Genomic DNA, 13,657 nt, shown 5'->3' on the forward strand with positions numbered 1-13,657 from the left:
ACTTGAAAGCATGTACACTCCCTTTGCTGCCTATTCCAATAGTAATTGCTGGCTTACCTTGAGCACCTACTTGGACTTTATGGATACTGGCTCAGAACAGCCATTTGATTAGAGTATCACTATCTGCACTATAGAAAAGAAACTAAAAGCTTGGGAACTTTATGTAACTTTCTAGGGACAGAGTCAGGGTTCAGACCAGGTCTGTTTGCTTTGAAATCCGTCTGACTTAACCGCTCTGCAGCATGTCCCCAGTTCTTCCTCTTTGTGGCTAGTCCAGTGATGCAGCTTCTAAACTGTCTGACAGGTGATGACACTAAAACAGATTACAAGAAGACCTCCTCCCAGCCAGGTTCACTGGAAAGATACTAACCCTGAGAGCAGCAGCTGCACAGTGACTGGGTCCTAGACCCAGGGACAGAGTGCTCACTGCACACAGCCTCAGTGTCCCTATGACTCTGCATCTTCCTTCTCTTCTCACACTGGAATGGAGTAAATTTATTTTGTGCCAAACTAGGATTTCTTCCTTTCAGAATTGAGTAACTCAGGTCATGTGACCCTCCCGGCAGGGAAGTCACAAAGGGTAGAGTGTTAATTTTAGCAGTGATGGGCAGTGGCACCAGTCATTAGAGCAAGAAACGCCCAGTGTCCCCACAGGTTGTCAGAAAGCTTCCAAATCCACGGTGCTGATGTAAAGGGCAAGCCCTGGGTCCTAGGAAGTCAACGGTCAGCTGTGTTCTACATTTCACTCCTTTTCTTCAACTCCAGTTTAGACTAAAAGGAACCAGGCTCTTTAAAGAAATGATTCATTCCAGGTTCTAGAGCAAGAAATGTACAAGACGAGCCTGGGAATTTTTGTTGTGGCCAGAAAACAAGGAAGCAGTTGAAGATGAATGGTGTCATGTCAAGTGATAACAGGCAACACTGTCTGAAGATGGGACAATTTTAACATCAAAAAGAGTAATGACTGCAATGGATTAAAATGTGTTGCAGTGTTTCCTATTGATCACACTGTTCACAGGGTATTATTTCAAGCTGTGATCCTCAGGAACAGGGAGAACATAGGAAGAGAGTTGATTCTCATTATTATTCATGGTAGTTACGTTCTATAAATTCACTGTGAATGTTCAGTTAGTGAATATTGAGCCATCACACCTGGTGGAAATACAGTATGAGATTCCCAGGAGTCTCTGATCACAAGATTTTCATCAACCCATCAATATACAACCTTATTTTATGTGTATTTCTGTTTAAAGACACCTTATTTAATATGTGTTATTAATTCATTAACATTGAACTGACAGCACCATAGCTCATGCCTGAATGAAGCTTATCTAATACACGTATTTTCTCCTTAAGGCACATCACAGCCTTCTTGCACTTTAGAACACTAAATAGTACTTCAGCACAGCACGTTGGGGGGCATTTTAAAAGAGAAATCATCAATAAAAAGTACAGAAATGTGACAAAATGTAACACCAAACAGACTATGAGAAGGACTCTTGTTTACAGTCTGAGAGCTGAAACTAGCAGGCAGAGGGTCACCTTGTCTGACTTCAGCTAGGAACGTGTATGGAGGGAGACAAAGTTTTCACTGCCCTACACATGTCAGCAAATGACTGAAGGAGCCCTATGGATATTGACTTAGGGGTTACAAATAAATTTCAGTGAGTAGGTGAATTCACAAATAAGGAAGTTTTAACGTGAACATGAAGTCTCTCAGTCGTGTCCAGCTCTTTGCGACCCTATGGACTGTAGCCTATCAGGCTCCTCTGTCCATGGGATTTTCCAGGCAATAGTACTGGAGTGGATTGCCATTTTCTTCTCCAATGAATCTTCCCAACCCAGGGATCAAACCCGCGTCTCCCACATTGTAGACAGACGCTTTACCGTCTGCGATCTCAGCCAAAAGGCAAAGAAGTTCTAAGGGTCAACTAATCATGGATCACAGCATTGACATCTCCAGGGAGGGAAAAACCACATTCCTTCAGAGTCAGAGGAATTTTATGACTATTTGATCTGAAGCAACTAAAGGAAGGATGGCATTATTCACAAATAGGGAGAATCACAATATAGAGGAAATCAGATGACTCTGTTTCACTGTCTGCTGGGTCAGAGGCATATATAACGTGCTAAAATTGTGGCCGGAAAAGTTCTGGCTAGAAATAAGGATGAACTTTCAGACTGTGAAAGGTTAATGCAGGAAAGAAGATGGGGACTTCGTTTTGCCTTCAAAACCTTAACATCAGGAAAGGAGCCCCTCTACCTGGAGTGGTGGAAAGCAGTAGTTTCCAAACATTTTCAATTCTATGATTTATAATGAGTTTTTTATAGCAGTTTTTATACTCCTGTATAATATATACTATATATTCCTGGTGCTCTGGGGGTATACAGTACACTTCTAAAAGTTCTATCGTGATTATTTAAATCTGAAGTTTGGATGAAAATGGTAAAGAAGTGTCAGCTTTTTTAAAAAAGTAGAATGCTTCCCAGGTGTGAGCTGAGGCTTCATGGTTCCTTGGAGATCTTGAACCCCCTTTCACAGCCTCTGAGAGGTCAGGCCCTCCTTGCCCCCACTTGCTTCTTTATGCTTCTCTCCTTTCCCCATTCCTGTGCTTTCCACATTCTGATTTGTGGGTGTGCTAGCCCAATCCAGCTCGTGAAAATCTAAACACTAACTTCCGTCCTTTACCGAGAAAAGTCACATACTTGCCTCCAGCATTTCACAAGCTTATCAATAAAGGGATCTTTGAGGTTCAGGTCAAGGGGGGGCTGACCCTGGCAGGTGAAGCCTCCTACCTTGTTGCTTCTCACACCCCACCTTGGTTTCTGTTCTAGCTCTCCTTTCTCTTGTAACTAAATCAGCATTTTTTTTTCTTTTTTCTCCCCCAGAAAACAACCATTTCCAGCCCCCTTCCTATGATTACAAGAATCTTCCTACATTTTCCTTGGGCGTTTTCCTCTTGAAGAGAGAAGCTGAAGATTGGACCATGCTGAGGATTCACATATAAAAGCACATTTGGATAAACATGTATAAAATATCAAAGATAATTTTGTGGTGGTAACAAGACCTAACCTGAAGAATGTAATGATTTATTTTAGTTTAGTTTTTGACTGTGCCATGCAGCATGTGGGATTTTAGTTCCCCAACCAGGGATTGAACCTGTGCCCCCTGCATTGGAAGCATGGATCCCTAACTACTGGACCACATTTCATGGAATTCTCCAGGCCAGAATACTAGAGTGGGTAGCCTTTCCCTTCTCCAGGGTATCTTCCCAGCCCAGGGATCAAACCCAGGTCTCCCGCTTTGCAGTAGGATTCTTTACTAGCTAAAGTACCAGGGAAGCCCATTAGACCACCTGGGAAGTCCTATTTTATTTTAAAATTTTGTTTGGTGTAACAGCTTGGGACAGGGAGAAGTTAGTTCTGCCTGAGGACTTGGGAAGGGGCAGGAGACCAGGTCAGATAGACAGCAGCAAAGTCCGGCTTCAGGAGTTGGATTCAGGCTGATAGGAGCCCAGAAGAAAGAAATGGTTTGGGAAAAAGGAGTATGAAGGGGTTGGCAGAACTCTGAGTTTAGGAGAAAAGGGGTCTTATTTGTCTTATTTCTCCATCCTAAAGGCACTTTTTAACCCCTCATATTTTAATATTCCTGAAATTGTCACTCATCTTACATTAGAAACTTCCTTCAATTGCATTCAGCTGGGTGGTGGTTGTGACCTTCCAGGGATACCCTCTGATAAGATCAAGAAAGTACCAGCATCAGAACCTTCTAGACTTGGTGAAAGACAGTTCATGATAAATTACAGCTTGGAAAACTTATCTAAACTCTATCCTTAAAAAGAGTGTAATTCAAGAAATTTCCAAGTTTGGAACTATAAGGAAACGAAGTTGTCTGTTCAGAGTACAAAGGGACTTCTGTCTGTCTGGGAAGGAGGTTTCCTCAGGTCTAGGCAGAGGGAACTAGCTGACCCAAGGAAGCAGAAGAGCAAGGCTGAGAGCCAGGTTAGAATAACAGGGCAAAGCACAACTGGATATGGGGCTGTAATAATAACAACAGGTTTTTAGAGGGAAGGCATACACTAGAGACAGGTGGGTGAAGCTGAGACCCAGCTCTGAACTGGCAAAGGGTCGGGCCCTGAATAGATGGCATGGGAACAGGACTTGAGAGGAAAAGGTAATTGGGCAGCCTATGGCTAGAGGCCCAGCTACTGCCAGCAAATTACAGAGCACTAGATCTGGAGATCAGGGAAAGATGGTTAATTTCCCCAACTCCCAAGAGCCAGTGAAAACAAAGAAAGCTGAGCAGAAAGTGGCTCAGGGAAAATGCAGAGTCCCAGCTGTCAGCCCTAGGAGCTTAGAGGGCAGAGGAGGAAGGGAAAACAGATTTCCTAGGGGAAGAGCTGAAGGGATAAATTAGACGTGGCTGTATATCAATGAGGGGTTCCCTGGTGGCTCAGACGGTAAAGAATCTGCCTGCCAAGCAGGAGACATAGATTTGATCCCTGGGTTGGGGAGATGCCCTGGAAAAGGAAATGGCAACCCACTCCAATATTCTTGCCTGGGAAATCCCATGGATAGAGGAGCCTGGTGGGCTTCAGTCCATGGGGTCTCAGTCAGACTTGAAGAGCAACTGAAGAGCAATAGCAGTATGTCAATAATGCCGTTTTGACCTCAGCTGTGAATGGGAGGCCCAAATAGGCTGAATCCATCAAGTGCAGTTTAACCTGAAGTCTGACTTAACCTGGCTCCCAAACAGAGTTGACCCCTCCTTCTCTGGGATCCAGGTTAGGGTGGGGCTGGAATGAGATGAAATTTACTGAAAGGAAACTCTGTCTAGGGTCAGAGACAAGGGAGGCTCAGGAACATGTTGCCAGTCCCTGTTGCTGGAGGCCTTAGTGAGCTGAGCTGACTGGAGGGTCTGCACCACACAGAACCCTGGTGCCACAAGAGGATGTGAGTCAACTTGCCTACGGAGGGAAGGGCAGAGGCACCAGGAAGGGAGATGCTGCTTCCCAAGGGAGAATTCCCTCATGGGCCTCTGGGTCACTGTGGAGTGACCTGGGGATCCCACATTCCCAAGGGTAAGGAGGGCACCAGATGCACAAGGTCTTGCAGCTGGCCCCTCATGCCTCTCCCCTCCAAAAGCAAAAGGGGCTAAGTTGTCCCTGATTTTAACAGTGATTGCAGGAGAGTATGGAGAAATAACCTGGAATGCACGAGGCAAAAGCAGATGGGGAAATGGGAACATCTGCTCGCCTCCTTAGTCCCAAGGTTGTTCGAGCCAGTCGCTGAGTGAGCACCCATGTTCCCCAGGGCATTGTGATCCCCCATTATGTGGTCACCTTCACACTCCCATGATGCACTCACATTTCACAATCAAACGCACTTTTGTATTTGATGGGGGGGGTGATTGGAATTGCCCAAAAGGACAAGCAGTTGCCTGCCCACAGAAGATGCTTCACGCATAAATCCTCACAGTAGGTAGACCGCTTCATTTAGATCAGGCACAAAGTACTCAAATACAGTACTGTGACTAGTATCTTGGTCTAGACACAAATGAAACTGGAAAGATATTTCTGACATTGCCCATTTTAGAGGCTGCACATCTAGTCATATTGGGAGCATTTTAAATTCATGGGCACTCCCCCATGTTCCAGGCAGCTGTAAGTCTTTGGTGTGGATTAACTCAACCTTCACAAGAATGTTGTGAGATGGGTCTTTTTATTAGGATTATTCCTCATTTTTCTGGTGGGGAAATTTGTGACAGGCAAAGAGAAGAGTAAGTGATCAAGATTACTCAAGTGTTATGTATCAGGGTCAGAATTTGACCTCGGGTCAGGACTGGGCTATTAGCCACTCTGCCATTCTACCTCTAAGCTCACAGGGGCCGCTGCTTCCAGGGCCCCAAACCCCTAAGACACTGCCCAGTTCCTTTTGTGGCTTATGGAGAACCCAGTAAATGACACCCCACTTCTGTGCCTGAGTTTTGAACCAATGGATAAATGAGACAAATGTGTAAGGCAGGTGGGAGTCAAAAATGCTACATATATTGTTCATAAGTCTGATCTTGGCTTCTAAAGCCCACAATTAGATAGATTTTGTTGCTAAGAGTTAAGTTTCTATAGCCAGAATGCCTGGGGACAATAATAGCACTCACCTCTCAGGGTTGTTGTGAAGATGAGATGAGTTAACATGTGGAAGCACTTAGAATAGTTATCGTTGTGTTGAGTTCTTAGGGTCAATTGTGATCATACTATTCGCCAGTATGAGTCTCAGGGAGTCTAAGGACTCCCCTCAGGGACCTGCCTTTGGGAAACTTGCCACAAGGAACAGCAGGTAGCTTGTTCCCAGGAGGAAAAAGAAAGGAAAGTGTTGGGCTTCATAGGTCGTGTTCTCTTTACGAACCCACCCTCCCCGCTCGCCCCACCCTCAGGGGAGGAGAGTGGAGAGAGGCCAGGAATGTTGTGTGACCGCAGCCCCCACCGCATGGAATGGAACACGGGTGTCACCCCACACCTGTCCCCAGTGATACTGGGCAAGAGTCATCAGTCCCCCAGAAGCCCTTTCTAGAGCCAGTCTTCTCTGTCCAGGGGTTTGTCATCAAGGAAATTTGGCTTAACCATTGGGAAGTGGTGTAAGGTTTGGTTGCTTTCTGATCCTAGAAATAGATGCTGTAAGTAAAGCTTGGAGGAATTAGATTATTTGGTTTGGAGACTCAGTGTGTGATGCTCTCTATTAGAGGGGGAAAAGTGCCCGGTGCGAGGGTGAGGAGAGATTGCAGGAGGGTGTGGGGGCCTATGTCTCTCTTCTTTTAAGAGGAAAAGGTTGATGTCCAGCCATTTATCTTAACTAGAATCATAGTTCGTCATGAGGAATTCTCCCTTTATCATCATTATCACCACCTGATTGTAATAAGCAATACTTGATTGTGAATAAAAATTCTGATTGGTGTTGACTGCGCTTTTGATAGTAAAAGCAGGAAGGGCCTCTCATAGGATATAGTCCTCTTTTCAGACTGTCTGAGCCTGACAAAGGTCACTACATCTTATGAAAACTTATGTCTCCAAGAAGTGCTTTACATTTCAGAAAGTTCTAGTCAATGCAGTAGTTCAGTCTCAAACTCATTGCTGTGTGACTGTAGATAAGTCACATGTCCTTTCTGGATCTTAATCACATCACCTGTAGGTGAAGGAGCTGGACCACATCTCCAAGATAATCCAAGGCTGACCATCTCTAATTCTGTATTCTAGCTTATACCAATGAACCCAAGAGGCAGTGTTCCCCAAAACTTAACCTCAGAGGAAATAGGGACATTTTAACAGAGATTGGGCTTTGCTATCTGGACCTTTAGAGACAGTACAAAGTTCCGGACTTGGGGGGGTGGTGGTGGTGGGAGCACAATTTAGGACAAGGGTTCTCATGGCCTTCCTTTCACACTGACAATGGCAGTTTGTTTCAGGACCCATCTAGGGCCTAGTGCATAACAGACCCATTTAAAGCATGTTTATTAATGTGTAGGTCTAAGTTTTAAGGCTAAAATCCACCCACAATTTCACTAAAAGCAGTATTTGTAAGTTCTTTGGGTTTTTGTCTCTGCAGAACTGTTAGAAGAGGCTTTCAGGAACTGTCAGGTTGGAGCACAGGACTGTCCCCTCTCAGAGGTCAATACTCTGCGATGTGGGCTTTCATTTACCACCAGCAGCTGAGTGCCTCCTGCAGGCTAGGTGCTTTGCTGAGTGAGGGGCTCCCAAGAGGAATGAGAATGCTCCCCCTCTCAGCTGATGGGAATGGCCATGAGAAAGCTGGAAGGAAGTGATACCTGAGCAGGGTTTCGCAGCGAGGGTAAGGCAGAACAAAGCAGATAAAAACAAGGGCATGGCAGGCAGACAGCAGGAGCAAAGGCTGAGAGATATGACTTGGGACAACAGAGCAGCTGCTTGTGACAGGGTCCAGGGGAGAGGGTGAAGGAGAGATGGACAGGGAGGCCGGGCTGGCTGGAGGAGAGGCAATCCCCCAGGTAGGGAGTTTGATCTCAAGGCCTGCGGGCGGGGGTAGGGAGAGCGGTGTGGTTGAAGGTATTTCAGCAGGGATGTGATGTGTCCCAGTGCCCTGGCAGCAAGGCAGTGACTGGGCTGGGGAATGAAGTTCTTTCCAATCCTCTCTTCTAAACCGAGGGCCCTCAGGACAGTCATGGCCCTGACCACAGAACTGGCAGGTGGGGGGTGGGGCCCTTGTGGAACACACAGCGTGAAGACAGGGTTGCTGGCTATTTCATCTCAGGTTAAAAACAAACACATGGCTCATGAATAGCACCGGGCCCCAGTGCTTCTTTTTACTTTGCCAGTGGCCATGTGGTTCTGAAATACAGAGCCCTGGAAAGAGGAGAGTGGCAGCGAAGACTACTTTTCCAAGCACAAAATGTTAGGATTAGAAGGGGAAGCCCCAGCCGTCATTTGTCCTCACCTCCTGAATGAGGAAATAAAGACACACTACAGCGAGGCTTATCCAGTTTAACCCCATGAAGCTAAAAAACAGCACTCAGATAACATGGGTTCCTCCGGAGGGGCTCTCTCTCTCTGGCCGAGGTTAACTCTCCTTGCCTTCTGATCCCATAGCACCCTGAGCGTTGTCTCCTGCAATTTATCCATCTTATTCAAAGCATGTCTTGCCCTCAGGACTCTTGGCTGAAGGTGGGCAGGAATTTTTGTTTTTCTTATTTACGCTGACTCCTCAGTTGGTTGCCTGGTTTCTGGCTTAGAAGACGTTCAAAAATATTTATTGAATTAAAGAAAGGGTCATGTCAGAGGTGTGATCCGAGGAGGAAGCCTGGAAAATGTGACTTGCCTTCCGGTAGATCACTGTACATGGAAGCCAAAGGCTGGAAGAGCCATTGAGAAAGGGTTTTCATCCAGGCTGTCATGCGTGTCCTGAATAGGCTTTGCTGTGGTGTGTCTTTATTTGCTCATTCAGGAGATGAGGACAAATGATGGCTGGGGCTTCTCCTTCTAATCCTAACATTTTGTGCTTGAAAAAGTAGTCTTCGCTGCCACTCTCCTCTTTTCAGGACTCTGTATTTCAGAACAACATGGCCACTGGCAAACTAAAATGAACATCACAATTTTCGCCCTCCAGTGAGAGAGTGAAAACAATCCTAATAAGATGCAGGACACCCAACAGAGAGTAGATCTGGACTCCTCTCCAGGTCAGAATTTTGGAAGTTGTCTGGCTATTCCAGTTTGGAATTTGTTCTGGGAAAGGAATATTTCCTTTTTATAGGGTGAATTAAATTGAGTTCCAATTGCTTTTGTAAAAAAACAAGATTTTTTTCAGAAAGAGAGCAAGGAGTGAGAATGAGCCCTCCTCCCCTGAGGACAGCCCCATGGAGCTGCTCCAGGATCCTCCACCCAGTGCCCTGTGCCCCCATGGGCTGTGCTGTGGAGAAGTGCTGAGTAGGAGGTTTTCCCTGAGGAAAAAAACCCAAGCAGCGAGCAGTCAGCTACTCACCGGAGGTCTCTTCCAGATGAACTGGATGGGGAACTTCTGGCTGTAAAACAGGGAGGTCTCGTCCGGTGGGAACTCAGGATCCACAAAAAGAACCTTCTTTTCCAGACATTTCCTGTGGAGCTGCTCGAATGTCTTCTCTTTCACCCCAATAATGGGAAAATTGCGGCTGATGATGGCTGAGTAGATGCCACTTGGGTTTCCACCCCCTGCCTCGGTGCCCTTGCCCTGGGCTGCCTGAGCGATGGGCCCTGGGGACCTGGGCTCAGCCCCTGTCCGTGGGGCCACAGAGGCGCTAATGACAGTCGGCATGGCAGGCAAATTTGGAAAGAAAAGGTTTTTAAAGACAGCAAGATTCAGCTACCTTTAAGGAAAGGAAGCAACTGCAAAGGGGAAGTTCCAGTGATTCTGTCATCGGAAAGAAAAATGTCCACATCCAATTTGAAGTTTAAAACCCATCAGAAGGTCGTCCAGCTTAAAAACTGAGCTGTGGTCCGGAAGCCATCAGTTTTCCTGAGGAAGGAGCACTAAAGGACTTCTGCAGCAGTTTCTACCTGGGGGGCTCCAACCAGCAGCATACATACCAGAGGGAGAGAAAGAGAGTGAGGGTTGTGTTTCCGTGGCCCAAAGAAGCTTGAGCCAGGAAGACCAAAAATAGACATGAAGAAAGATCATGAGTATGAGAGCAAGAGAGAGGGTAGTGGTGCAGCTAGACTGCGTGGTAGAGAGAGAAGGACCTGGTCAGTGGTGTCCCTGTGTTGCCATGAAGTGCTGACGTTATCAGGAAATGAAAGGGGAATATGTGAGTAAGTTGAAACTGAAAATTAGCAAAGAATGGCAGATGCAGTATTGAATCAGCAGACTACCAAACTATCGGCCACCAGATTAATGGAGAACAACATTGAGAAAAGCTAGCAAGTGTGGATGTGAGATACTGAATTCTAGGAGAATATTCTAGGCATTTTTGAGAATATGGGTTTTTACTTTTAAAAATTCTAGGATATCAGAACCTTATTCGACTTGATTTGGCATCTCTTCTAGAATGTTCTGACGTCAGCGTTCATTGAAAGCGTCTGGGTGGAAAATGCCACTCAGCAAAGTTCTCAGCTGAGAAAGTCCCTGTCTCCTCTTGACCTAGGCATCGCTTGTCTCTCCCCACCTCCCCAAATCAACACTGGGACCAGATCCTTTACAAAAGTGTACCTGAACACAGCATATGCAGGCGTGCCACATTAGGCATCTGAGTCAGAAGTTGGAATTGGATACTGAGCCAGGTTGGCTGTCAAGTCCTGGCATGTGACACCTAAAAAGGTGGCTTTGGGCAGAAGTGGCTCTGGGGAGGGGAATTGCCTGCCTGTCCTCCACCTTGTCTTCTGCTCATGGTAGCTGCTACCCAGGCTGTAAGGAGATGGCCACATTCCAAGTGTGGCTGAGTGGAAATTAGTCCCAGACTGCAGTCCCGCCTGTCCCCATGTGACCCCCTCATCAGCCCAAGGCTAGAGGCTATGAGAGAAGTGGGGAAGTGACAGATGGAATAGGGAGAATTACAGGGTCATGATCCACCAGGGTTGCAGTTTTGAAGAGCCCTAGGTCTGGAGTTGCAGCTTGTAGGAACCATAAGCTTATTCTCCCATCCCTCCAGGGAAAAGCCCAAGGGTCTTTACTGCTACTCTTGCAGAGCAGAACAGAGGAGGGAGCATCTGAAGCTGATGTCTAGGTTCACAGTCTAGGCTTGCAGCTCCCTTGCTGTGCCTGTGCAGCTGTAGGGGGAATGTGTGTGTTAGTTGCTCAGTCATATCCGACTCTGTGACCCTATGGACTGTAGCCCGCCAGGCTCCTCTGTCCGTGGAATTTTCCAGGGAAGAATACTGGGGTTGGTTGTCATTCCCGTCTCCATGATTAAGTAGGTTACTTCCTCCTTTCATCTGATGTCTCAGTCTTCTTGCCTATAATATGGGTATAATGGTAGTCATTCTGTTATTGAGTTGTAAAAATTAAGCAAATTGTATAAAACATTTAAAATAGTGCCAGGATTGTCTTAAGCACATAATAAATGTTGTTATTGTGTCAACTTAAAAAAAAAGCACAACGTGAGAGTTGCAAGTTAAGTTTTTATTTGGGCAAAATGAGGACTGCAGCTGGGGAGACAGCACCTCAGATAGCTCTGAGACACTGCTCCAAAGAGGCAGGGAGGGTCAGTATATATGTGATTTTGGAAGGGGGAATACATGCAATCAAGCACATATTTTTCTAGAAGGTTTATGCTAGTCTCATAAAGCTTTTGCTAGTCATGAGGAACAGGCATTACCATGAAAGATTTTAGTGCTTTTCCAGATATGAAGAGATACGAGAATTGGGCTCATAAAATTGGTTCCTGAAAATATCTAGCTATCTGAAGACCTGCTCTGCTAGTTTCCCTCCTCCCCCACTGGAGCACAGCGCTTTATTTCTGCTCTCCACCCTGAACTCCTTTCATGGCGCGTTGAATGTCAGCAGCTGCAACAGCACATGGTTTAATCCTTGTAGATGGCAAGTGTCCATGGCAAGTGCCAGTTTGTAGTTGACAATTGTTAGAGATGAACCAAAGTTAATACTATTTTGGGGTTAAACCAGGTTGAATGACATTGGTACAAATCAGCTTTCACTTTATGAGCATCTACTGAACATCTTCCATGTGTACAGTGAGTGCATCTGCCCAGGACCGTGTGGTCACAGTCTCCAATCAGAAGTGTGGCGTGCCTACCTGCCTGCACTAAAAGAGCCTCCAAAAAGACTGACTGCACCCTCAGGGTTAAGCCTATAGAAGGCTCTTAATAAACATATGTTGCATATCTGTTGAATGAAACTTCTCTGTGTGAGAAGAAATTTCTTCTGCTTCTTATTGCTTTGCCAATGCAATTAAAGTATCTTGGCTGATTTGCCCCTGGGGGAGGAGCTGTCTCCAGGCCACACACAGCTGATCTTTCTTTCCTCAACTGTCTAAGCCAGCTCCATCTGTAGGTAATGAAGACAGGTGTGTGATGGAGATCAGCCTCCTGTCATAGCAGGATGGGAATATCAAACGCACAGAGTGCAAGGTGGTGTTCAGTTTGCTTTACCAACAGTTGTGGATAAAACTCCTATCAGATGAGCAGGTCCAGACTCAAGGTTTATTTATCTACACAGCTGTAGAAACTCATGCTTTCAGTAAGAAATCCAATCTGAGCCCACAAACAAAGGCAGATAATGAGCATGTAAACAGCTGCACATCTCAATTCCTGGAAGCCTCTTCAAGAATGAAGAAAAAAAAAAGAATGAAGGACTAGTTTTTATAACACGTTTCAGCCTAAGTTATGCAGTATCTGTGGCTGGAATGACTCCTGTTACACCAACAAGGAGGTTAATGATTGTGTATCACTGTCTCCCACCAACATTTAACTCAACACTGTTGGAATTGATGAATTCGTTTATAATTGGAACACCTGCCACTCATTACATGCCTACTGTGAGCTAGCTACTTCACATAGTTTTTAAAACTTTTAAATTAATTTTAGACATACAAAAGGATTGCAAAGACAGCACAGAGTTCCCAAATACCCTTCAATAGCCTCCCTTAATGTTTATACCTTATATAACCACGGTACAATGATCAAAACTCAGAAATGAATGTTGGTAAGATACTATTAATTGAACTACAAGATATGTTTAGATTTTTTTCAGTGTTCCCACTATGTAGTTTTTTTTCCTCTTCTTTTGCAGAATCTGATCTGCACTGCATTTAGTTGTTGCATCTCCTTGGTATCCTCCAATCCCTGACAGTTCCAATCTCTCCTGAACTTGGCACTTTTGAAGTGTACTTATCAGGTATGTTGCATAATGTCCCTAACTTGAGTTTGTCTGATTTTCACGTGATTAGACTGAGGTTATGGTTTTGGGGGAAGAATATCACAGAGGTTATATGCCCTTCTCATCAAATCAGACGTGGGGGTACTTAATATTGATGTGTTTTATTACTGGTGATACCAACTTTGATTACTTGGCAAAGGTGGTATCTACTAGGTTTCTCCAAAGTTACTATTTTTTTCCTTTCATACACATGGAATACTTTGAGTCGGTACACAACCCTGCAGGTTTGATTAACCCCATTTTAGAGGTGAGAAAACTTGTGCTATCTACT

At 45.3% G+C, this 13,657-nt stretch overlaps 1 protein-coding gene across 4 annotated transcripts in view; it reads right to left on the reverse strand.

Moving 5' to 3' along the window:
• Positions 1–9,813, reverse strand: part of CAPN3 (calpain 3) — a 55,028-nt gene extending 45,215 nt beyond the window's left edge. For all 4 annotated transcript variants that reach the window (XM_068964923.1, XM_068964924.1, XM_068964920.1 and 1 more), the window contains exon 1: positions 9,505–9,813. In XM_068964923.1, coding sequence (XP_068821024.1) covers positions 9,505–9,813 — 309 coding nt within the window. The remainder of the gene's footprint in view (positions 1–9,504) is intronic.
• Between the last annotated feature and the right edge of the window lie 3,844 nt (positions 9,814–13,657).

Source organism: Capricornis sumatraensis, chromosome 2, assembly GCF_032405125.1.
Source record: "Capricornis sumatraensis isolate serow.1 chromosome 2, serow.2, whole genome shotgun sequence".
Lineage (NCBI taxonomy): Eukaryota > Metazoa > Chordata > Mammalia > Artiodactyla > Bovidae > Capricornis > Capricornis sumatraensis.